Raw genomic sequence first — 25,963 nt, 5'->3', positions numbered from 1 at the left:
GATATGATTCTTGGGGGCCTGATCCATTATAGGATTTGGACAGTCCTGAAAATCTCCACTCAGCTCCACTCTACTTGTCCTCTAGTTTTTAAGATCATGAAGGCTCTAGTCAGGCCCAGCACAATATCTAGCTCCTCTGTAGGCTGAATCGTGGTCTGGAAAACAAGTCCATTGCTTACATACTTTGCCCAATACGCATCTGCAAAATCAGGCATCCTACAAAGTGCAGTGATAGCTGCCATGCTGTATACTTTCTAATTTCTGTCCCAATTCCCTTCCATGAGAAGATTCACGCCCCCATCTCCCAGGAGGGTGCCCTTACTGCCAGGCTGAGCGCCAGTGTGAAAGGAGAGTGTTTACCAACCACGACCTGTCAGAGCTGTGTCATTACGTGGGAGAGACCTCGGGGTTCGTGTGCTGCAATGGGGGTTCCCATGGCCTGGGTTCTTCTTCACAGGCTCTCGCTTGTGTTAGGACCAGAGCTGCTTTCTCTGTCCTGGTGAGCACCCGACCACTGGACACAGTCAAGCCCTCGCTTTCGTAAAGGAAAGAATGTAATCCTCATATCTGCTTTGTCTTTTCATCATGATTTTGAAAGAAAGAGCAAGTCCCTCTCAGTTTTTGACGATAAGTGAAACTGTAAGGAGTGGTCTACCTCGCACACTGAAAGGTGTCCCAGAAGGATCACTGGCATAACCCCTATCCTGAGCAATTCCCTATTTGCTAGCTCTAGCACATGTCCAGTAACGCTTTCAAAGGGTCCAAGCTCACCAATGCAGCTACAGTAGAGTTCATGCTAAGAAGGACTCTAAATCTCTCTGAGGTCCTGGATGTTACTCCAAGAGCAAAGCACATGGCTGAAAGTTAGTTTAGCCATGCCTAACTTATTAGATTTTAAGTATTTAATTCAGTCTGTCTCCAGAGCCTTAGTTGGACACATTTTTTTATTTATTACACAAAGAAGAGCATAGTCAGAGGTCCTCCCAGCTTTTCTGTGGCTTTCATATTTCAATTTTGACTACAGTGCCTCACCAATCTGTTGACACAACCTAACAGCAGACAGAAGGTATCTACAGCAGACACTTCATCTACTGAAAGTATTTCCTTGGCTGTATTCTGCCCTCAACCACCTTGGGAATGCCTGGGCAGCGTACATCTACTTTTAAGACAACACTGGCAGCAGATAAAGGTTATAGAAAGGAAGGCAATGCTGCCTGTGTTTACTAGTTCCATTTTTAGTGTTTTGATTTTGCCTGTAGATTGACATTTTATAGTTAGCATGCTCATATTAGGAGTAGGGTTTTTATCTGTCATGTATACATCACATTTGAAAGTAATCCTTGTTTAATCACTACAGGGAAAATCTTCCAATCAGCTGGTTCTATAATTCCACTTCCAGAGCCAGCTATATCTCTTAAAGTGAGATGGAAAAATTTCAGCTGTCACGGTGTCCATCTTCAGCTCCAATTGCAATATTACCTACTATTCTGCTCAGATGCTGAACTATGGCATTTGGTGAAAGGTCAGCAGCTCTAATTTCAGCCAGTGCCATTCAAACAACACTTAAATCCAGTTAGAAGAGGTGTCACCTTTAAGGCACAGGGCTAGCCTATATGCCAATGGAAATATGAATCACCCCTGAGAGCTCTTATGTAGTCATTATGGTTTACATTAGAAGACAAACTTTCTACAGATCTGTCAAATTAATTTTCTTTAAACCTTTTTTATTGACTGGTACTCAACGCTTATAAAGAGTCTTCCCACATTTTGAAACAATCTTATTTCCCCACCCTTCTGTCCCCTTCAAATAGTAATAATGTATATAGTTTTAATAGTAGGGGTCTCCAAAACAAACTTTCTGTTACAAGTGGATCTAACTTTGCCTTTTTGACCAGTGTAAAAGATCACTTGGATTCAATAGTAAATAAGTTCTCCACGTGATTTTTTAACAAATGTTTAAAGCCACAGCCTCCCCCGCTTCCTCTCTTATTTGCTAAATTGATTGGGTATCCCAGTGGTATTCTAGTGACGCAGCACAGATTGCACATTAAAAGCATTTTAGCAATGGTTGGGCTGAGAATTGCTACAGTGATGAACTAACATATAGAATGTAATGTACTGTATGTGAGGCCAGGAGAGCTCAGTCTGCACGTATAATGTGAATTCTGTCCCATTCTTGTATTAATAGCTTCACTGTATGCTACCAGAAGTTTTCATACAAAGTCTTTTTAAAGAAAGAAAGTCTCCTAACCTGGCAAAATGTGCTCCAGATTATTCTTCCCATGATAACAATGGCATCAGGTACTTTTAACTAAGTCATGGCAGTGTTAAGAAAGAAAAAAGGAATATTCAAGACCATTTTCTTCTCATACCACTGTCTTAGAGGACAGAATGCAAAATCTGCCTGCTGTGCCAGGCAGTAACTGAGTAACTGTTTGCCAACCTGTCCTCCTCCTTAGAAATGCAACATGAAAAACATCTCAAAGATAAGCACACATGACATAAACAGCACGGAACTATGTCTTTCTACTTCTTGGTAGTGTTAGGGCTGTTAGCCTCTGAGACCTTTTCTTAAGGCTGATTTCAATGTACAAAAACTCTACACTCAAAGACCCTTATGAATCTCTAAGTAATGTACAGCTCATGGGTGAAAAGAGGCTTCTAGAAGAATCCAAATAAACGCTAAAGGTTAGAAAATGAATGTAAAGGAAAATCAGAAATCTTTGCCTATGCTCCAGTTCATTTTAACAAAAACAAAGTTAGATATAAATTTCATTATTGAATTTAGCTTGCTTTCTTCTTGGCATGATTTTAGCCCAGTAACTCGGCTTAAATAAATAATGACAATAAAACTTCTCTGCTTTAATTTCAGATTTTCTTGTTTTATTTGTGGGCTTTCCAGATCTTCAGCTTAAATAGAAGACAGTGCTGCCAAGAGAAGACTGCAACGTGCAATTGTTCTTATTGCCTCATCTGAGTGGGAAGATAATGCTGTAATTAAAATCTGCAATTTCAGTGTTACAGGTCAGATGTACCTAGTTCACTTACTTACATTCATATCTGCCTTCACATTAGTATCATGGGATCCAGATATGTTGCTCATAAGGGAAATGACAGGAGAATTATATGTAGCATAATTGTAAAATAAGACATACCTGTACTTAGATGTTGCACCACTGTAACAAACTGCCTTTAAATTTCATTTTGTGAGTTATGACACAGACATGCTTAAATCAGATAAGCTTCATTTGTAAGTTATTGAAGAGATAATTACTTAGTAACTAATCAAGCCATAGGTCACTAGTGCTTCTCATTTATACAAGCACTATAATATTACAAGTAGCCCAGACTGGGAATGAAAGTCTTTAAAATGTGTTTGAAGCAGACTAACCGGCAACATAAAACACCTTCAATAAATGCATGCCTAGATGCTCAATGAACACCTTTTGTAAACTTATCACACGAAAGATCTCCAGTGTAGACAAGATCTGGCCCTGGCTGAAGCATTTTCCATATGTGAGTTAACCCCCACACAACCCCCACCCCACTCCTGGTTCAGAGACAGGCAGTGATTTAAGCCCGATGCTCAGCTAAAAGCACCCATAACGTGCCCAACCAGCCACCCTGCTGCTTCTATCGATTCCCCTGAGAGGTGCCACGTGCCTTGGAGATCCCTACGCTCAGCACCCAAGGAGGAGGCCAGAAGGGGAAGGATCCACAAGAAACTGAGGGGACTGAGGGCAGGAGCTTCGCCAGCCAGAGCCACAGCGCTGGTGGCAGAAACTGTCTCAAAGCACAATTCCAATATACAATTAGGTGCGCACATCACTAGCTTTGGCACCTGTGGAGGGTGGCTGAGAGGTGGTATTAGCCATCTCGGGTGGCTTTGTGGCATCCCAGGGGAGCAGGGCCAGGCGCAGCTATTCTGGGCACTCAATCACATGGTCTCAGGGACTTTTTAATAAACTCAGACCAGCAACAGAGCCAACAGCTTCTCCTTAAAATAAAAGAGCTATTTGGGAGCACAGTGCGGCAAGGAAGCAACCTGTGTGGGTGAGAAGAGGAGAACTTGGGTACCCAGAGAAAATGTCCGACAAAACCCCCTTCGAAACGGATATGCTGACGCTCACGCGATTTGTTATGGAAAAGGGGCGCCGAATGAAAGGAGCTACGGGGGAGCTGACGCAGCTGCTCAACTCCATGCTGACGGCCATAAAGGCCATTTCCTCCGCAGTCAGGAAGGCAGGCCTTGCCCACATGTGAGTCCTACTTAGAAATATGGGGAGGAGGAGGAGGAGGAGGAGGAGAAGGAGGAGGACGAGCAGATAGGGGAACATTGCTGGCACAGAGAAAAGGGCAGGAATTCAAAAATACATCGCAAGTGTCTTTTTTAAGCCAAGTGACTGTAGGCATGAAGGCAGAGTTATCAAGAGTGGGAAATGGGAGATCTCCTTTTCTGGAGCATTTTAATATTGGGCCCAAGGTGGCCATTTAGACTAATTGCTGTTGTGTAATAGTTTAATCTTCAAAGCTGAGTCAGAACTTCAATGCACTGCTATTCACCTCATTATCCATTGTAAACGCTGATATTGGTATATTTCTAAATCTTTTGTGAATTTACAGAGTATCACATTGTCATATTTTCTCCTAACATGCAAGCATGGTGCCAGAGCTGTGCAAACCAGGGCTCGCCTTATCTTGGAAGTCCAGATCCCTGATGACAGTATGAGTAATGGTGTAAAGCAACAGCCTCATGAGAAATGCCATATGCTTTCCTGAGTACATTCTCCCCCTCCTACCCTGAGTACTGTCAGGGCTACAGAAGGGAAGACTTAAAAGGCCCTATATGAAAAGCAAACACAGTAATTTGACATCTAGCATTTTAGAAAATGCAGTCAAAGAATTGGCCTAGCAAAACCTGGAATGAGTTGAGCCAGTTGGCTCAACTTCACGCAGCCAGTTGGATAAGACATCAATGCAAATTTTTTAATGGTGATCTATCAGGAGCAGCTCAGAGGACTAGACATCACTAATAAAACTGTATATTTAAGATATACATTTTTTGGTTTATGTATTGAAATATATGTTTGTGTATATGCATTTGTATATATATATAAAAACACATATCTGTACACACACACACATATAAGGAGATGGGGACTATATCTGTGTACAGAAGACAATTCATTCCCTTTTTTAGCTATGAAAACACCAAAATGTATGGCGCCTGGGTTTTTTTTGCACTTCTGTTGAATATTTGGTCAAAGACCTCAATGATCAAATTAAATCAGCGCTATCACCCCCATTTTACAGGTGTGGAGCATGATGTGGAGTGAGAACGTGAGACTTGCTCATGTTAAACAAAACAAAACAAAACAAAACAAAGTGGTAGAGCCAGAGGCAGCACCCTCAAGCTCCTATGCCCTGTTAAATTTTATTTCCTCTCCATAGTGCTATAAGGTGAAGCTGCACAGTTTTGTCTTCCAGAGGAAAAGTTGTTTTCATTTCATTTCGACCTTCCAATATACAAAATCTGAATTATTTAATGAGTGGGGAATACTACTGCATTTGATAATAGTGGGATGGCCACCTGGCCTACAAGACACATGGCTACAGGTTCAGTGGAAGAAAGGTCTCTTTTTTTATAAATAAAAGTTTTGGGTGATAACCAAGAAATATCCAAACTGCTCAAATACACAAATGAGTAACTTGCACCATTCAAATTACTGTAGCTAGCCACGATCTTTTGGAAAACCCTGTGGCAGACTTTCAACACTGGTGAGTGGCTTCCATTGGTCTGCATGTGTGCCTCTATCTCCCCACAAACAAGAGCTAGAATCTTATCTTTTGAGAAAAAAAAAGAAGCTAGAGAGCTCTAAACTTGCTAGTCCCTCCAAATCAGAGAATGTGAGGTGACTTCTCAATATTTACAATATCAACATGCATTTTTAATAAATTTGCCATTCAAAAGTAAAGGAGAGCTTTTTCAAAGCTATACATTTAATTTGGGAACCTGCCTGGAAACACAGTGCCTGGAGAATGGGTGCTCAGTGCTCCCTGAAAATCCAGTTCCTTTCATATGTCTCAAACTTGGCATGCCAAAATTAAAGTACACAAAACACCACGTACTTCTGAAAAGCTCAGGAAGCTTTGAGTGAAAAAAAAGATCTTACCCCTTCCTCCCCAACCAACACTATAGATATTAATTAGTTGCCCTCTCCTTTTTTTTTTTTCCCCCATAATGAATTATGCCAAGTATCTATTCCCTGTTTGATTCCTTACACTTCCAAAAGGCCTGAACCACACACGTTAGGTCAAAACTGAAGTTCTGGAACTGCAAAATATCAGAAATATATATTACTATACATATACGTATATTACTATATTATTAAAACTATGGTTATAAAATGGAAGCATCAGCCCAACACAGTCCAGTGTCATGGCATAAAACAAGAAGACTTTGATTCTGAGATACAGTTTAGAACGGGGAACTTTTCAGAGTGTCTTTCAAGCTCCTGATTTTCAGGCAGCTGGGGACCTACAGGACATGGATTAAAGGGCTATCACAAAGCACTGAACAGCTATATGAGCTGTTCCAGTGGCAGAAAACTAACTACCTCAGCCAACTACTCTTTCTCCTTCCTCAAAGGTGCTGCTGGCTGGACATCCTCTCCCAGGAGCCAGCAGCAGGCGCACGCAGGGCTGCCAGGGAAGGCAGGCACTCGCTTCCGGGGGGAGATCCCAGCTGGACCCAAAGGACCATGGTAGAGCCTAGAAATGATGCCACCACTTTTGTTCCTTCTCATGCCCACTTTTATTTTCTAACAGTGACTACCACCTCCTAATGAACCTTAACAGTTTGAATCCAAAGGTTAGAGGTGTGGAAAGATGCAGGAAGGAACCATCCTGACTTTTTTTTTTTCCCTAAAAACCTCTAATGGATCTCCTCAGTGCTTTGGGTTTCTTAATATTTGTGCTTTTCTCTAGGTTTGGCATCGCTGGCACCATGAACGTGACTGGTGACGAAGTGAAGAAGCTGGATGTGTTATCCAACTCCCTGGTGATCAATATGCTCCAGTCTTCCTACAGCACCTGCATCCTGGTCACGGAGGAGAACAAGGAGGCCATCATCACCCCCAAAGACAAGCGGGTCTGTGCAGCCTCTGTCTTCAGGGGGTTTTCGGCTCAGGCAGCAGCAGGTGGCACTCTCGTTTCAAGCATGAAACCTGGGCCTGGCCCCAAAACCAACTCTTCCTAAGGGCATTCAGCAAATCTGCATGATTATTTCATTGCTTTGGTGATTAACTGCGGTGGAGGCATGAGCTCAATCGCTAAAGGAGCTATTGGGGGGAAAATTATTTTTAAACTTTCTTGAAGGAGTGAGGGAATAATAATTTTGGAGCTTGTAAACACAACTCAGATCCCAGGTTTAAGCGTACTATTACATTCCCTGACCATTAGTGTAGCTGTTTTGGATTATGTTATTATTTAGGCAGGATAAAACAAGATGATGGTCTGGCAGAACTGGGCTTTAAATTGTATGTCCAGAGGAAACGTGTGACTGCTTCGGTGGGGCTTCCCCAGGAGGGGATCCTATTGCACTGAGACAATACTTACACTGGTCTACCCTACCTTTCCCCGAGACCATTTCTCTCTTCCTTCTCACCCTCCTATCTCACATTATAGGCAAATCCTTTGGTTCAGAATAAAAAGTAAGAAAACCCATTTACTAAAGCAAGCCTCTCCCTTCAGAATAACTCCTTTTGCTTTTGAGCTGTTTCTCGTGTTGCTTGGAAGCAGAGGACTGTTCCTCTCTGTCACGTGATTTCGTACCGTCTGAGTGGGAACAGGTCCTTTCCTATTTCGGTGGCTGGCCCAGTAGGAAAAAGGGCAGCACGCTGCTGGGCCAGCTGGGCCAAAAGAGCAGCCTTCCTGGAGGAGCTCCAAGTGCACTCGGAAAGCTGAGCGCAGGCCTAAAAACATGGAGTTTACCAAGTAAAGGGAAATAATACTGCAAGTCAACATATCATTTAATGCTTCCCTTGCTACTTCTGTTTTAGGGGAAATACGTGGTATGCTTTGATCCCCTCGATGGCTCCTCCAATATAGATTGCTTGGCACCGATAGGAACAATATTTGCTATCTACAAAAAGGTAAGAGGATGAACAAAGTGCACACAGCACGATTCACTCAGTGAAAACAAAATGTCCTGGGTATATTAGCTTGCCTAGTTTCATTCCTAGGCCCTTAACATTAAGCACCTTTGGGCTCAACGGAGCTTTAGAAAGCGCAGACGAGACAGCACTTGTGATTCACTTGTGCTAAAGAGCTTCCTGAATTCCTAGGAAGGGGACACAGCCCCAGGAAATTGCTGGCACTTCCTTCCTTGAGACACACAGGCACTTCAATAACCCCCTCTCACCTTTGGGCAGCTGGTTAGCTGCTTCAGACACGTTTTACTCACTACAGAAGAGCTGAGGGATGTTGTGGCATGGAGCCAAACCTGTTGGGTGACCTAGAGCTCTGGTTTCCACCACGCTACCAATTACATTATTTGTCTTCCTTGATACTGAGGAGGGCTGAGGCTGAAGCTCACTGCCCAGACCACATTACAGCTACCAGAGCAGTGGCCTACCCATGCACATTTATGCACATGGCAACGGTGGAGGCCACCTAAGGATGGGGAGAAGTGGTCACAGCCGCCAGAGCCCTGCTGGCATCGCTGCTCTGTGGCCAATTAACAATTGTTAATAGTTAAGAGTCATGCCAAATCTTGTGATATGACTGCTAATCTTCCAGCAGTTGGTGTTTTTCCCAAAGCCTGTGTTTACAGTCATATGACTGTGGGAGACCCTCTGTTTTTTGGGTTTTTTTTTGTAGTAACTTTTATAGCCCTCGTGACTGCAAATAAAGGCTTGCAAACTCAAATGCTGCTTCTCAAAGCGTGAGGATATCTTTTCAAGGTCCTCTCAGGGCTACAAAGATGATTAGGGGACTGGAGCATCTCTCTTATGAGGAAAGGCTGAGAGAGCTGGGCCTGTTTAGCCTGGAGAAGAGAAGGCTGAGAGGAGATCTTATCAATGTGTACAAGTATCTGAAGGGAGGGTGTCGAGAGGATGGAGCCAGACTCTTTTCAGTGGTGCCCAGCGACAGGACACGAGGCAACGGGCACAAACTGAAACACAGAAAGTTCCATCTAAACATGAGGAAAAACTTCTTCACTGTGAGGGTGACAGAGCACTGGCACAGGTTGCCCAGAGAGGTTGTGGAGTCTCCTTCTCTGGAGATATTCAAAACCCGCCTGGACGCGATCCTGTGCAATGTGCTCTAGGTGACCCTGCTTGAGCAGGGGGGTTGGACTAGATGATCTCCAGAGGTCCCTTCCAACCTCAGCCATTCTGTGATTCTGTGACTCTCTCATCTTTTAACTCATCACTTCCGAGCCAATCATGATTTTTTTACATTTAAGGTAGGTGATATTCCAATCATCACCAATGAGAACAAGTCTATTAGTAAACCAGGCAGAGTCATGGCTCAAGCTGAGCAGGGTGATGGCACAAACCCAGTGACTGCCCGCAATATTAATTTTTAGCATGAGCCCCTGTCACGGGATCACCCAGGCAGGCCAGCTCTCTGCAAGACACTGCCTTGGTATGGCTCATGGGAAGAGCAGATCTTCTGCCTTGGTTTCTGCAGAGAAGAGAGCAGAGCTGCAGGCTGTGCCACATGCCCGCATAGCCAGAAATGGGGCCCTCACCCCTTTACCCCTAAAAATGTAGCCTGAAAGACTACCCACCTTCCTACATTTAAAATAAGTATAGCAGACAACACAGCTATTGCCTAAAGACAGTAAGTGTGTTGCATATTGAACAGCAGCTTTTTGTCTGGAAGGAGAAGTGTTGTGTTTAGTTTCCTCCATGTAACTCCAGAGGCAAGTGGTCAGTGTGATTCATGTAACTTTGCACACTGAAATACAGATTAGACTTCTCTATAATCTTTAACTCACTTGTTAATTCATGCAAAGGCTATGGATTTCCTAGTCTTCGCTAGGATTTTGCTTCAGAATAATAATATTTCCCAAATAATTCATGTTGTTTCCAAACACTGAAGTTTTCCATTCATTTTCTAAATTTTCCATAATTGCTGTTCTAATATATGTTAATATATTCATTGTAAACACTGTTTCTAAGTTGTTGTTTTTCATGTGGGTGGATATACTTCAGTTCTACATAAAGAGGTATTTACATTGCTTAGTACAAATCCTTCATACCCAAACGAAAACAGTGCCACTAGGGTGAAGCACAATTTTTTAATTACAAGAATAACTTATCAATTTCCCCTTTAAAGACAGAAGCAATGTTGCATTCACAGACTTTCACCTGGATAATTCTTTTCATTAAAATGCTAATTCCATTCATTAAAATGCTAATTCCAAAGTATATGTTAATATGCCTTCCTCTCACACAAGATATTTCACAGCAAAACCATTAACTTCTAACTTCAAGCCCTTAAAATAAATAAATAATAATAGGACCTTTAATAATTGCTGCTGTAGGGTAGTGTGAAAGGAATAAAAGTGACATATTTATCCTAGTGGATGAAAATGCTTTAAGAAGGAAAATATAAATGTATTTCAAGCCATTTAAATGGCAAGAACATTGTTTTGGAAAAGCTAGAACAAGTCTACTTCCAAAGGATCATTCTCAACACCTGTCTGATATTTGGTACCTTCCAATTCTTGGATGTTTGCCTGGCTGATTTTCTCACGATGCCAGTGCCTTAACTTCATTCCCAAAGGCACACATTCTAGAACTGAAATATTGACTTTGTTTTAGGAAGAAAAAAGTCAGCACTTTTCTATGAAGGCCAGACTCTGTCAATACATTTCAAAACTTAATATAGTTCTCTATTGCTGTTCCTGATCTCAGCCAGGACCACCACCACAGCCTCGGGTATCATCACCTCCTGCCAGAAGACCCCTATATCAGTTTCTTAGGAGAACCACCAGGAGATAAATGCCATCTTAGGTTTATTTCATTTTCCACCTGCCTTTTTCCTCCTGAAGAATGGGCAGGATTGTTACAAAGCCTGTGGGTCCGTACAGTGGGGCTAAGAAGGAGATCTGCTGATGTTGGTGCGAGGTGGGTCCTCAGCACCTTGACAGTCGCTGCCTGGTGGGATGCTCTCAATTGGAGGAGTGTCAGGCCTGTGGGGATAAGTATTTTTTTGCCTGGATTCTTCCCCATTCTTCACCCTGCTGAGCTGAATCTACAATGCACAATTCACGCTCCATCTAAGTGCTATGTCTGCTGCTTTGCTTTATTTCTTTATTTTTAACTTTACCCAGATCCCCAGATGTATTTTCTGCTTCCCCTCCCATCATTGCCATAAGGAATATCATGTTGTCCAACAGAGGAAGTATAAAGAATCAGAAAATGAAACACAAGATATGAATGGAGACTTGGAAACCAAGACCTTCCAGAGCTACTCCCAGTGCTAAGAAGTCCCACATGTGATGTAGGCAAATCATACATGCAAAAATTTTAAAACTCGGGTATCACCTGAGGGTACCAGACTCCATGGACCTTATTTCACCTGCTTCCCAGCCACAAAGTGCTGAAGTGACTTTGTCAGAGCTTAAACCTTCAATCTGCACAGTCCTTATATTTCAAAGACTATTTCAAAGATTTGCATAAAGAGATTTCACTACCTCCTTCTCCCAGCCAACATGCAACAGAAAGGAAATTCCATCTGTACACCAGAAAGAAGTGAAAATATTCAGCAGCTATCTGAGTCTACTGTCCAGCTTAATGCTCTGGTTCATTTTGTATTACACAGCACTTGGCAGGACATAACTACTGCAGTGCTAACAATGAAATATCAGCTGATCTTTAGCTTTTTTACACTCCAACAAGCTCTGCAAAAATTTGTTTGAGGCTGAACTTTTTACCTTCCATTTGGAAGGTGGATCTTGGAAACACAGTTGCAGCTAAGGACTGAAAACCAAGTGAATTCTGGCCAAATGTCCCTCTTCCAAGGGAGAAGTTCCTTTGTTTTCTCAGAATAGTTGATAAGCCTATGTTTTCTCAGCCATATAAACAAAGAGAGAAAAAGCATTCAAATGGTAGAGCTGAAAAGCTTATCTCAGAAAAATGTGTTTTAGAACAACATCGGATGTAAGCTCTAGCTACATATACTGTATATAAACACTATGTCCTATAAAACAAACCCCTCTGTTGTAATTATACAAAATTAAAGCAGCATTTTTTTAATCAGAAAAACATACAAAAAGCTAGAAAATTTGAAATATGTTTGCAATTAGTGGTGTAAATGTATGCTTAATTCTGCATTTAATATTGCAAATAAGAGTCTACTATAGACAATGTTGATTTTGATGTTGAGATGCATATGCCATGGGGATGCATTTTTAAAAGAAAAGATACTATGCAAGGTATAATAGCTGGTTTTGAAAAAGATTGTTTAGCAGAGAACTGATAGTCAATATTCAAACTTCTGGTATATACAAATGGGTGCTTTAAATAGGCTGCCTTCATTACGTGCACTACAACCTTTCTGAATAAGCAGCTTGGCATAGAGGGGACTACATACCAGGCGTATTTGCACTTGCTGTATTTCAGTCTCCATGGCAGGCTGAAAGAAATGGATTTCCTCCACAGAAAAATTTGGCAAAATAATGGGGGTGGGAGGAAGCTTTGAGCAAAATACAGGAGAAAAAAAACCCTCTAAAACCTAAAGCAACAAATGCTTTCAATCATAATCTTTCAGCTGAAGGTGAAAACATTTTGATGTGGAACTACTGCCCACACACGTCATGAAAGATGTAGTTTTGGTGTCCCATGCCTCTGCTTTTCTCTAGGAGCTGGCATACAATGATGAACCTGATCCCAATACCCCTGGCCTTTCACCTTGCCGGGGCCCTGATGGGTGCCCTGGGACCTCCGTGTCCCCGGGGCACAGCAAGGAATTTGTTGATTTGTTTCAGGGTTTTTATCTTCCTGTGGAAAAATTCCATGGAAAGTATTCTTGATTTTTAAAAGAATTTACTCAATCTTAATCAAATATTTGATTTCCTACATAAAACACTCTCTAGTGATTTTGGTTTTGTTTTAAACCAGATACTTTGGGATAGACCTGAGATTTCTACCCAGCTGCTACTCAATCTAATTAAGTCCATGCATCACTGAGAAATTATCTGAGCTTGAAATACTTAAATGCTAAACCAGTGCATTGAGACAGAGACTGAAGGGCTTCTCATTTTAATTCCGAATAAACCTGCATCAGAAAACGTGCAGAAAATCCACCATAACTGACAATTTTTTTTAGATTAATTATTAGACATTAATATCAATCATTCACTACCCATTTTGTAGCTGACTTAAGGAAGGGGGGAAAAAAAAAAAAAGAGTTTAAACAACTTGCTCAGGAAGTGCAGGCTGGAGTCCGTATTCCCAAGTACTCTAGGCTCTTCTTTCTCATCCCACCAGTCAACGCCTCTTGTGGCTGAGGCACATTTGAGAGCTGGCTGGAAATATTTTTATATTAATATGTAAGGTCTGCTTAGGCTAGTCTTGTTCAGTGGTAACCAGAGTATCAAATGGGAATGAGTGTTGGAAATTGATACCAAATTAAAAAACTTAAGTAAAATGATATGCAGAAGTTATGTATGAACTTATATATGCATAGCTATGCACACACACATTATATACCCAGAAACATATATCATATATGTGCACACATTTACCACACCTCAGCCACCAGCAGAGACCTACGCAGTTTTCATTCCATCATGCTGCCTCATCTACCCTTTTACTCTCACTGGAAGCAATCTGTCTGTAAGGCATGAAATGCTGATTACTACGTTCCCCCCCACAGTTATCCCTGTAAAGGGTATCCGTAAGATAGCTCATGTTTAAATTTACAGAAAAGTTAATACTTGTTTTCTGTCTCAGATTTCTGATTGTCTTGAATCAATATGCTAAGCGATAATGCTAAGGTATCAGCTTTGTTGCATGTATCGAATTGACCGCATGACTCGTATAAAATAAACTCCCACTGTCCTGTCCCAGCGCGCATATGCTTGTACCAAACCTGTCCTGAACTAGCGGGAACCACCTCTATTTTGATGGTTTCAAAGACCTAGGCTGACATAAGAAGGAAATCTGCTCCAAATATCTATTACTGAAATGCAGTCTTTCCTCAGGAAACAAACGAGGAGCCCTCTGAAAAAGATGCTTTGCAGTGCGGACGCAATATTGTTGCTGCAGGATATGCCCTGTATGGCAGTGCTACCCTGGTTGCCCTCTCCACTGGGCAAGGAGTGGACTGCTTCATGCTCGATCCGGTACAATCACGGTGTTAATAACATTGCTATTACCTGTTAGAATTTACCTACCTGGGTCTACTCTTTTTTGTTGCTCCTTGTCTCTGAATTTGAGACGATCTGTGCCGTTTTCCTCTCACCCACCTCTTGTAGCAGCCCACCTGCATCTTACCTAGTACTCAATAATATATGTGCATGTTGGTTGCAATACTTCTGGTTTTTGTTTTTGTTTTCTATTCAGTGAACAAGAGTAAGTTAAACAGCATTTGACACCCCGTTAATTCAAACCAGACTGTTGGTTTGCACGTGGAAACGCTTAAGAAAAATTTAGTCTGAACAGTGTCTTTTCTTCTGCTTAAAGGACTCCTGCTTTTTTGGTTTTGCTTTTTCTGTTTGTAAAAGAACCTCAACTTGTTCAGTGTGCAGACTGGGGCGAGGCCCATTGGTTGATACAGTTCATGCATGGACGTGTCCGATTTCGTGAGTGCAATTTAGTTTTATGGCTATGTGCTTTAACCTACATACTCAATTTGCAAAAGCAGAATTGTGCCCATACAATCAGACATACGTTGTCCCTCAACACCCAACCCAGTAACCCCACAAGAGTTATTGAGTGAATGGGAGGAGACTGCTCCTATGAGAGACCAGCATTAGATTTAGGCAATAATATAGAAATTCTATTTATTCAAAGGATGGATTGTTTTCGAAACTCCACCTTCACTTTATCAGTAAGCTCAGTAAAGGGATTGTCCTCTCAAAGGTGGAAGTTCTGTTCAAACTCTGGATGGCAACTTCTGGGGGCAGCTGGCCACTTTAGTCACTTTAAGACATAGGCAAGATTTCAAAAATCACAAGGCAGTATAATGTATTAATTTATAACCTCATGATTTGTGGACACGAAGAATATAGAAAGCATAATCCATCAGCTTTTGAGGTTGACTGATCCACATTCAATATGCTAACAATTACAGTTGAACTGCTTTTTGTTTATACTACCACCATGGCAAGCTTTCCTGAACTTAATACTGATTCTGCGGTTTTTGATCTGTTTGAAATACTGTGAAGTTATATACAAGACTAGCGCTGAGCAGACCAAGCTGTGCTAGCGTTTCTGCAATCTCTAGCGTGGCAACTGCTATGGAAAGTTAACAAAATGCTCTGCTGCTTGCTCATACCTGGTCTCTGCCGTTCTTCTGTAGGCTCTTGGGGAATTTATTTTGGTGGATAAAGATGTCAAAATCAAGAAGAAAGGGAAGATCTACAGTCTCAACGAAGGTTATGCCAAGTATTTTGACCCTGCAATGACAGAATATTTACAAAAGAAGAAATTCCCTGAGGTAAGGAAATAGTTGGTCTGTACCCAATTCACCATGCACTGGTGAATGCTCCTTCCATGCAGTCTGGACCGAAGGGAGCCCTTGTGACTGTCTTGCTGAATTCAGCCCCCACAACCCTTTGATACCATCTAGTTCATTTTGGCTCCATAGCTAATGCGTTAGTTTCCAGTGCCCTGAGATGTTTTACAGCTTAGACTTTGGCAAATAAATTCATAGCTAGTCTATCATAATGCAGAGGAAGAGCTGCTGTACATGAAGAATGAGGCTTTTCAACAAACCTCTGAAACTGTGCCAGCAAAATGTGCACATTTGAATATGCAACTCAGTCATGTGTGCAGCTGCGCATTTGGGGCTAGATCCCATTTACTGCCCCGAAGGTGTTTGCAGGGATCTGGGAAGAATAACCTTCCTCTTCCTGTACACTTTTACATCTGAGAAATGTAGTATAACCCTTGTACTGCCTACTTGCCTCTTACAGAGCACAAAACAACCCACAGGTTAATAAAAGGGAGTGGGAGGCACAATTTCACCATTCCTATTGCTAAGAAAATTATATCACACCCTGCAAGGGGACAAAGCTGAAAATTTTCTGTCTGATGAACATCGCCATGGGGACGTGCATCTCTGTACTGCCTCTGGGCAGTGCTACAAGGACACAACACAAGCTTTCAATGGAAACCTGGAAACTCTCTGGAAAGTGTGACTGTGTGTGACCAGTAAGACACAGAAAAACAAGGTGAAATGTAACCCCTCAAGCCTGAATTTAGCCAGGAAGCTGGTTTTAATCCTCTTCCTGCTAAAATAAAAAAAGCCATAGAATTATTTTTAAGCTATTAGTTGTTAAGACTTCTTATATTGGGCACATATAAAAGCTGATGCATCCAGGAGAAAACTTCAGGGTGCTATACAAGGAAAAGGCAATGAATAAGAGTTTAAGCCATATTTGTGGTAAAAATTCCTTCTGAGCTGTAAACCTGATCTTACTGCACTGACTAGAGCTGCAGTGCTGGTGTCTGGGCAAAGGCTCTCATGCATGTTACTCTAGATCATCTCTATAGAGCGTGTCACCTCACAGCATTTTATATATTTTCAGTGAGCTACTTTGAAACTCCAAAAGGAGCTTTCAGCCAAACTGAGAGAGACGTGGAAGCCCCTGCACAGCTTTCCTGCCTCCCCAAAACTAACCCAACTGGGAAACAGCTTCTGGGCTTCTTGTGCTGTCCATAGTATGCTGAGCTATATATTTAGTGCTATGCACTGAAACTGGATTTATTTACTTGTGTTTTTACAAACCACCCATACGGTGTTTTAAAAAAACTAAATAAATAAACAACAGGAAAAGGTTAAACAGAGATTTCAAACTCTTAGGAGAAAGACCAGACAGACAGCAATGTATCACCACAGGCTCTGCAAGGACAGCTCTGTCATGTGATTCACTAAATCCTTAGGTCAGGACACACAGGAAGAACCTCATTTACAAACACTATTTAATCTCAAACTTATGCTTCATTTGGGAAAAGCATTGTTACTCTGACTATTCTAGTTGGCAGAAGATGTTTTTGTCACTTTAAAGCAAGCAACACACTAATGCACTGGTTAGCCAGGGCCAGGCCAGACGAGGCACTAATTTCAGTTATTTGTTACTTTCTCAATACTTTTTTTTCTTCCTTGATCCTACCTGTATTCACCCTGTCCCCTAGTTCTTGGTCAACATGCTGCTCAGATGGCTCTCTAACATTGCTGCAGGAAGATGAAAAGTAAAAATAGAGCAGAAAAACAAAGTATGATGATGCCCATAACATATTCCTTGTTCTGTATCACTGTCCTTGACCACCAAACATAACAGATTAACCTTTTGTGTAGATTTTTCCTTGCTATCTAATGACAGTGTCCTGGATCAGACATTTTGGACTACAGAGTCACACTGACCCTCAAAACTTCTTGTGGACTGCCATTCACCTAAGGCATCAAACTTGAATTAAAAGCACTAGAAAGAGGACACTGTTTTGCAGATCAACTATAAGCCTCTTACCATTGCCATGTGGATTGCAGAGGAGACTACTTGTTTAGATGCAACCATTTCTTCTGTAAAGAGAGTCCAAAGCAAAGCTACTTTTTGTTAAGCGACGCAGAACCTCCTGCTGCTTCACCATCTTGAAGAACAAGCTGCTGTTTGCAAGGCTACCTGTCATGCAACCTGCCTTCTCCAGCATGGTCTGTGTAACAGGCACTGCTGACACAAAAACTGTGCCTGCACAAACTTCCCTGTAACCCCTTTCAAAGTGATGACTTCTTCCAGTAATGTGTGCAGGGCCCTAATCTCCAGCTGGCACTGGTTCATCCATGGTAGAACAAACAAACGTACCTCGGGCATGATCATACTTTGCTATTCCACTTCATTTTAACTTAGTTTTCTATGGCCACAAGAAAGAGTCTCATGGCAGCACGTTGATTGAGAGCCATGCAGTGGAGACCCCCTGGTTAAGGACCTGTTGTAGCAATGCCACAGGAATAGCACCTGGATGCACAGCAGGAAGCCTTCTCCTGCCAGCCTAGCTATGCCTGAGTGACATGAAAAAGCTAAGAAAAGCACTGTGCTTTTGTCACTGTAACTGTACATACTGAAGATGGGATGCAGGGAGTTGGTGTTGTAGTCTGTAGGAAAGGGATTTTTTCCCCCTACTCTCCTAGTTGTCATAGTAATGCAAGAGAAACCTGGTCTTGTTCTCCTGTAGAGGAATATAGCTGTCATACAAAGTAGTAGAAGAGGTGAGAAAGAGGCTTTCATCATACCATGAAGAAAAAAAATTAATAATAATTTAAAAAAAAATCACAGGACCTATGTGTTATGAGCCACTTTCATTCCTTTAGATTAAGCAAAGAAGAGCAGCACAAAGAGTAAAACTAAGAGCAACCACAAGTTTACTCAAATAATATGGATACTGACCAAGGGAACATCAAGGTTCTCCAGCTCTTTCATTAGCATTAGCTGAACCAGTGTGAAGTGCTTACTGGGCAAACACAGTTTTGCATTAGAGAGAACTGGGGATGAATTTCCCTAGCATTCATGCCCTGTTATTTTGCTTGAGAAGAAAGCCTGGGCAACATGTCAGCAAGCTTGCAACACCTATTAACTTTCTCATCTGTAAGAAAAATATACAAGTGGCTATACTGGAAAAACAAGAAGTTTCTAAAGGGACCAAACTAAGGACTATTTATTCCTCCTGTGCAAGTAGCTGGACGCTAAGGCAAATGAAAAAATTGACTTCAATCTGCAGTTCAAGTGATCACTGTACCCAAATGGAGCACTTTCTGGTCTGTGTTTTTCTCAGCACAGTCTCAGCACTATGCTGAGCAGGTGAATTTCTTAAGAGACTAAAACTAAAGAAACTAAAATTCTCTACAACCTTTCACTGAGTTGACGTAACACTGCTTGAATGCACATAAGCTGCATAAATGACCTGCACGCAAATAGGAAGCCCAGCACATCCCAAATGCATTTAATTTGTACATAGGCGGCTCAGCTGGGCAGCTCGAGCTTGGCAAGTTTTACACTTGTGGAGCACAGTCTTTTTTGATAGGGTCATAAATGCAATCCTTAGCAGCCTGTGCCATGGCCTACTTGTTGTCAATATTCAAGTTCAACAAACTTTTCTCAAGACTTCATCACCTTCTGAAACCATAAAAGAGAGCTCTTCCTTTTACTGTATTTTTAAAAGTAATTTTAGATTATAATCATATTTTTCCCTGAAAATTATCTTTTCTAATACTGCAAACTTCCCTCTGGCCCCTTCTTAAGGTGTTTTTTTCTAACCTCAGATTTTACAGCTGCAAGGTCACAGGTGCAAACAGCTGTGAGATGGAGGAGCTATCATTTGACATCTAAATATGTGATTATTTGAGGGTAAGCTATGGGAATTAAGGAATCAAATACTTGAAAGTATTGTTCAGCTGTATCTGGAAAAAATATGACCAACAGCCAGGAAGAAACAAGACAAAGAAAAATAAAAGCTCCAGGCCATGTCTTATCCATCAAGCCTTTTTACTGTTTTCCTCTGAATTTTCAACAGTTCTTCTAATCTGTACAAGAAGAAAGCAGCTTGGGAAATAGCACAAGTGCAGCTGAACAAGGATTACATAGGCCAGAACAGTTCCCTATTCCAATTTTACTACCAGCTGTAACAAATATCACAAGCCTCATATTTAGTGGTTTTCTCGGGACTCCAGTTCCTATAGTGTTGTATTGTGTCATGTTGCTTAATTACACAAGAATCTGTTCCCATTTCAAAAGAGAGTAAACATCAAAACTTCATAGTTGCATAGAACAGTTTGAAAAAGCGATTTCAAAATAGTAGGACATTTTTTTTCTTTATCTATTTTCTCCCCCTCCTGCCTGCATATTTGTTTTTTTGCCCAACTAATCTCACGATTTTGTTGGGGGCCTAACTCATGATGCCCTCATTCACTGAGCTGGCATTGCTGCACAAGTTCTCTCTACGGATTTCTCCAAAACTGGTATCAGCACAAGGCAAGGCCTGTGGAGAGCAGCAAGACCTGTTATTAGACAACTGATCCAGATGGAAAAAAGCATGCAGAAGCCCTCTTCAAAGTTTTAGCATTGCACTACACAAATATATAGAGTATTAAATGTACATGAAACTCCAGCATTTGGTAATTTTCTGGGAAAGGCCAGGATTCCTCCTTTGCTTCATTGAAGAGGGACTGAAAGATGCCAAAAGACCCAAAAGACTTTTTGGCATACTAGCTTTCAAAAAGCTTTCCTTCAGTTTACAGCTTTATTGTGTATTTCCTCTTCATAAAAGTCCCTCATGCGATGTTTTTCTCCTATTAGAGCTTATTTGGTGTATATTACTTCTACTTTTTCAAGTCACCTTGCTCATCTTCTGTATTTTCCACCTTACCATTTTTATCATCAGTAACCCTGAGACTGGTGTGAATGTTTTCTTGACTGCTCTCCCTAAAATGACATCTCCTTCAAAAACATTAATTTCTAAGCTGAGAGCGAGAAAAACTACATTCGCAAAGAGATTCTTATCTCCCAAACTGAGTTCCAAAATGAATGCTCTGACCAGTTTCACAACTTGGCAGGTAAGCGAGAAGGAAAACAGCCACAGTCCTCTGGGAACTGTCTGGACTTGTACCAAAGAGTGACATTTTCCCCTTGCCCCATGACTTAGGAGCCAGCAAAGGATCAGCAGTTGGCTGCATGCCTTACTCCGATCACGGGAAGAGGTTTTTTTGCTCTCTGTTTTCAGCCCTTGCTCGTTCACAGACTGGGGGCTGACACCATACTGTTGTGCACTCAAATTAGCATGTGCAGCTCTTTAAAGTGCTCCTTTTAGAATCTCACAGATAGTCACTATGTTTTAGAAAAAGCTAAATTTTAGGCTGGTTTAGGCATTTACAGTGTCCCATAAGCAGCAGTGGATTTAAGCAACTTTGATGCCTGGTTGATAACAAAATGACATTTATTGTGTTACCAGCTGCCCAGTCTGGTAGATACAAAGCTTTACCTTATGTTTTTCAGGATGGCAGTTCCCCATATGGTGCCAGGTACGTGGGCTCCATGGTAGCTGATGTTCACCGTACATTGATGTATGGTGGGATCTTCATGTACCCAGCAAATCAGAAGAGTCCTAAAGGAAAGGTAAATCATTTGACTTCTTCCATAGTGAACTTAGTTGACCTAATGCCTATGTTTTTCCAGGAAATATAAAGGAAAAGTTCAAATATCTAGACAGAGAATTTTCCATTCCTGGAGAAAATTTTTCATGGATATGATGGTCAGCAGTCCAATTTACAATACCTCTGAAGGCAAGAAATCTTATGTGTTTTTATTTTACAAATCGATCAAATGTAATTCACTGAAACCAAGGTCTTGATATATTTATCTAAATAGAAACTTTTTCATGCCACAGAAGCCATTTGAGACACCTACACACAGCTAGCAGATATAACACTGAACTGAGGGAGACCTGTGCCCTTTGGACTGGCAGCTGGAGTCCAGGTGGGATGCTCGAAACCCCAGACAGGGTCTTGTCCAGTGTTTGGACAACTGAGTCTGCCTACCTTCCATTTCTAATGAACACTGAGCTTATTGTCACCAGCCCTGAAAACACAGGCTTCTGCTAACTGGGCTAAAGATCTCTGTCAGTGGAGTTTTATGCATGCTGAGACTGGTGTTCTGGGAAGCTGGTTATGCTTTCCCATGTGGAGACCTGTACAAAATACCGTACGACTTAATGAAGCGCAATGCCAAACAGCGACTCCCTGAACATGCTGGGCCATGGATGACAGTCAACCTCAGTTTTTCTCCTGGGACATCAGGCACTCTTGTTATCAAACTTCTAAATGAAAATGTTTTAAAAGAGATCTGATTATACTGGTGGACCACCAGTAACCCGCAGATCATACTTCGGAAGCAACTGGTTCAGTGTGTTACAGATTGGTCAAGCTGTGCTGACTCCAACACCTTCTTCTGGTCAATACCATACCTGAAAACTCCTATTTAAATGTTTTTATATCCTTGGCTGGTATATGCAGGAGTTTGCCCTCATAAATCTACTTGCCCCATCTCCTGTGGTTGTATCAGAACATACTGATTTGCACAGTTCTTTAGGAGGAGAGGAGTATTGGTTCATCCAGGTGAGCACGTATTTATCATTTGAAGAACAGCAGATCCACGAGATGCAGGAATAAGGAGAACAGGAGAAGAACTGTGTTCAGAATACCCCAAAAGTGTTGTCTATATGTTTGTACAGACAAATTTGGTTTAAATATTTGATATATCATCCCAGCAAAAAAAAGTAAAAAAAAAAAAAATTTAAATGGTGGGTATCTGTATCAGAAAATAGTGGGCATCTGTATCAGAACAAGAGACAGCAGGAATTTACTGCGTGTGACAGAAGTGGACTTGCTGACTGCCCTCTTCAGGCTAAACTCTCTTTGTTTGGAAATCTATATTTAATCATTGTCAAGAGCAACAGATGAGAAACAGGAGAAAAGAACAAATGTACAAAGTACAAATATTTTTATAGCAATCAAGATTTCCACATGCATTAGCTTATATTGGCTATTAGATGTGCATTGCACTGCCATAGGAGAGATAAATGAAAGAAGCAGAACTCTACCATCATTACAAATAAAACCTCTCCTTCCTTCTCAGAGTCCAGGTGCAAGTGAAGATAATGTACTTAACCTCTCAAAAGAGCTAAGTGGATACACTGCTTTTTCGAGGAACCCACAAAAAATTCTGTCTGGAGCAAAGAGGACCATGCTGTGTTTTGAGACTGATTCAAAAGCAGAAACAGGGATTTTCTACTGTTTACAGGAAAACATATGGAGTGGTTAATGGATTTCTGAAGCAAAGGATCAACAACCCAGTTCCCATCTTGCGTTGTCTGCAGCATATAGGAGTGCTGTATTGATATCATTTCACACAAACTTCTTTTTGGAAAGATAATGCTTTGTGGCTGGCACCCTGATCATTCCCCTGAAAGACAGTCTGTGCACTTAGATAGGAACTGAGAGGAAGCAAATGGGACTGGATTTGATCCAGAAGTTTCAGAGCAAATGTAAACAATATGCATGCAGTCCCTAGCCTATAGATTGCTTCCCATAAATTAAAGAAAGTGAACGTAAAATGATGAGTCAATCTTTTTGCTTCACTACACAGAAATAAGCAATGCAGAACCAGCCAACCTATAGATGCTCTCTTCAAACTGTAAATGCTAAGTAATATTTTTATGAACAGTTCTCTGCTACGTCAGAAATGTTAAGCCCACTGAAAGGCAGGAGGTTCCAGTCCTAAGTGAGATTTCATTGCTACTGGCAGGAAAACCATGCTTTCCTTAAGCCACGTAGTCACAGTGAAGTGACAAGAAACTCAGCACGTGGCTCCCAGTGATACCACCATGGCTTTCTGGCTCGTGGCTGTTCAGAAGTTGGCCATGCTCTAAGGAGAGTCAGCAAAGCTGTCGGTTCCACATTGTCTGTCACATGGACTCCTCTACCAGAAATAGCATTTCCGCATGCTTCAAGGACCAGAATGAAGGCAGTCTGTGCTGCTTAAGTTTGTGATATATCACAGTTTTATTACAAACAGGGTGACAGAGGAATGACAGGTAGTAAAGCCCTCTGTGTGGTCCATCTGCTTGTCCCTGTATATGGTTGTTCTGTCATGCTTCCTGTTCCCCCAGAAAACTTTCTGGCTTTTGCACAAATGAAAAGCCTCTCCATGATTTGTACTACCATTGCTGTACATCAGCACCTCATAAAACGCAAGTGAAACATTCAGCTAAATCTACAGAAATAATGTCTGTTAAAAAACAACCAGTTACCCTCTGCACCCTTTCAAACTTGGAAGCTTTTGGCATATGTCCTAAATAAGTTTGCATTCAACTGGAGCACAGGCATAACAGAAGCTAATGTTTTTAATGATGTGAACAGATATCAGGGTCCAACTGCCTTCATACTCAAAGTGAAAATTTGCTTTCAATAATTACTGAAGTTATTTTTTAAAACAGAGTTGCTGTCTGCATGAATGCAGGCCACAAGTACCTATTCACATTTCTGAAGAGCTGCAATTGCAACCTGAAATTCGAGACTGGGAGCATTGGATTTCAAACTCCAAAATATCCTGACCAAACACAACACAATTACCCCAAGCTTTGAGATAACAAATAAAGCCTGTACACAAGAAGAGACTTTGGCTTTTGTTCCCCAGTATTGTTACTGTTCCTGGCTTAACCATATCACTGATGACTGCGGCCCCAGCAGCTACCTTTTTGACAAAATACAGTTTCAGGGATGCTGCACACCAATGCATCAGCTTGCAAACTGGGGTGCTGGTGCGAGGACGTGGGGTCAGTGCGCTATTTCTCAGAACAGAAGGTGTGAAGGGAGGCGGGAGGAGGAGAGGAAGGAAAAACGGGTAGATGCTCGACATGAAATTTGCCAAAAATCACAAAAGTGAGGTTACGTTCTAGTAAGTTGTTTGGTGTTACTTCCCCAAATGCAATCACCCGTTTCCTCTTTTCTTCTAGCTCCGACTCCTCTATGAGTGCAACCCCATGGCCTTCATTGTCGAGCAGGCAGGTGGCATGGCCACTACAGGGACCGAGGCCGTGCTGGATGTGAAACCCGAGGCTCTTCACCAAAGGGTCCCTCTTATTCTCGGTTCTCCGGACGACGTGCAGGAATACCTTGCTTGTGTACAGAAACACCAAAAGAGCAGCTAAAGGCATTTCCACACCAGACCTTGCTCATCTGTCTACAGGGAAAACAGTGCAGCTCAGGGTGGTGGATGCTAGCATTTCAACATCCTTCTCTCCGTGAAAATCCCTTTTAATGAGAACATGAGAAATAGTGAGAATGGCTGGTGGAAAAAAAAGAGTTTCATTTCTCCTTGCAAACAAGTGTAAAAATTCTTTAATAGTGGTTTCTGCAAAGTAAATATAGAAACAGCGGTAGTAGCTACTTACTTTATGACATTAACAAAATGAGTGGATTGTGTCAGTCCCCCCAGTTGATCTAAAGCCAGACGTCTGATGTTGCAGTTGCTGGATTTGTCTGAGTCCAAAAATTTTCATGCCAACATTCATAATGCCATTATCTGGATTTGCTGCCAGAGGTTTTATTGCAAGTGCTATCACTCTTCTCAGGGCTGACAAGATAAGAAGTCCTGCACTGTCTGAAACAGAGTTTTTAAGTTTCAAATTATATTTGTCTTGGGTAACTAATAAAGATGAAAATGCAGCAACCTCGCTGTGCAATTTTGATTCTCACGTGAATGGGAAAACGCCTGATTCACAGACAGGTAACCTTCAATGGCACAAATTACAATAAAACCTTGCTCTGAATGTGACACTCAGATCATTTGTATCCCCCATTTATCCATAGTCCCCTGGAGCTGAAGATGAGCTACTGCCACAAAGCAGTTGCTACACCTTCAATTTCCTTTACTTTGAAAGGTACTCGTTTCAGATTTAAATTCTCCCTTTTATATATATTAGAGTTAGCTTCTTAGCTAACTCTAGCATATTCATCACAGTAGAATCAGCTCTGAAATAAGCCTGCATTTATTAAGCAATGAGAAAAAAAAATTATTAAGAGAAATGTGTGACTATGTTAAGAGTGTGAAAATTGAGGTTCAGGTCACTTTAAGTATAAAGAATACTGTCATTTCAACTGGAATTACAGCTGATCCCTTTATAGCCCTCCTGTCTCTTGCAGGCCTCATTACATGGACATTTCTTTTGGTGAC

General features: G+C 41.5%; 1 protein-coding gene across 1 annotated transcript; it reads left to right on the top strand.

The window, feature by feature from the left end:
- The first annotated feature begins 4,086 nt into the window (after window positions 1-4,086).
- On the top strand, window positions 4,087-25,408 carry LOC106484151 (fructose-1,6-bisphosphatase isozyme 2). Its single transcript, XM_013942286.2, has 7 exons — window positions 4,087-4,259; window positions 6,988-7,150; window positions 8,061-8,153; window positions 14,222-14,362; window positions 15,541-15,678; window positions 21,227-21,346; window positions 24,744-25,408. Exons 1-7 carry the CDS (start codon window positions 4,087-4,089, stop codon window positions 24,936-24,938), a joined length of 1,023 nt encoding a protein of 340 aa, XP_013797740.1. The 3' UTR covers window positions 24,939-25,408.
- The last annotated feature ends 555 nt before the right edge of the window (window positions 25,409-25,963 follow it).

Source organism: Apteryx mantelli, chromosome Z (genome assembly GCF_036417845.1).
Source record: "Apteryx mantelli isolate bAptMan1 chromosome Z, bAptMan1.hap1, whole genome shotgun sequence".
Classification (NCBI taxonomy): domain Eukaryota; kingdom Metazoa; phylum Chordata; class Aves; order Apterygiformes; family Apterygidae; genus Apteryx; species Apteryx mantelli.
Note: the sequence above shows the minus strand (reverse complement) of the source record. Positions and strands in the feature narration are given on the sequence as shown.

Bases quoted from the DNA above. Each gene is read 5' to 3' on its own strand.
- LOC106484151 (XM_013942286.2), top strand. From the start codon at position 4,087: ATGTCCGACAAAACCCCCTTCGAAACGGATATGCTGACGCTCACGCGA. The intron at 8,154-14,221 runs GTAAGAGGATGA...GTCTTTCCTCAG, and splicing joins TATTTGCTATCTACAAAAAG to GAAACAAACGAGGAGCCCTC. The intron at 14,363-15,540 runs GTACAATCACGG...GTTCTTCTGTAG, and splicing joins ACTGCTTCATGCTCGATCCG to GCTCTTGGGGAATTTATTTT.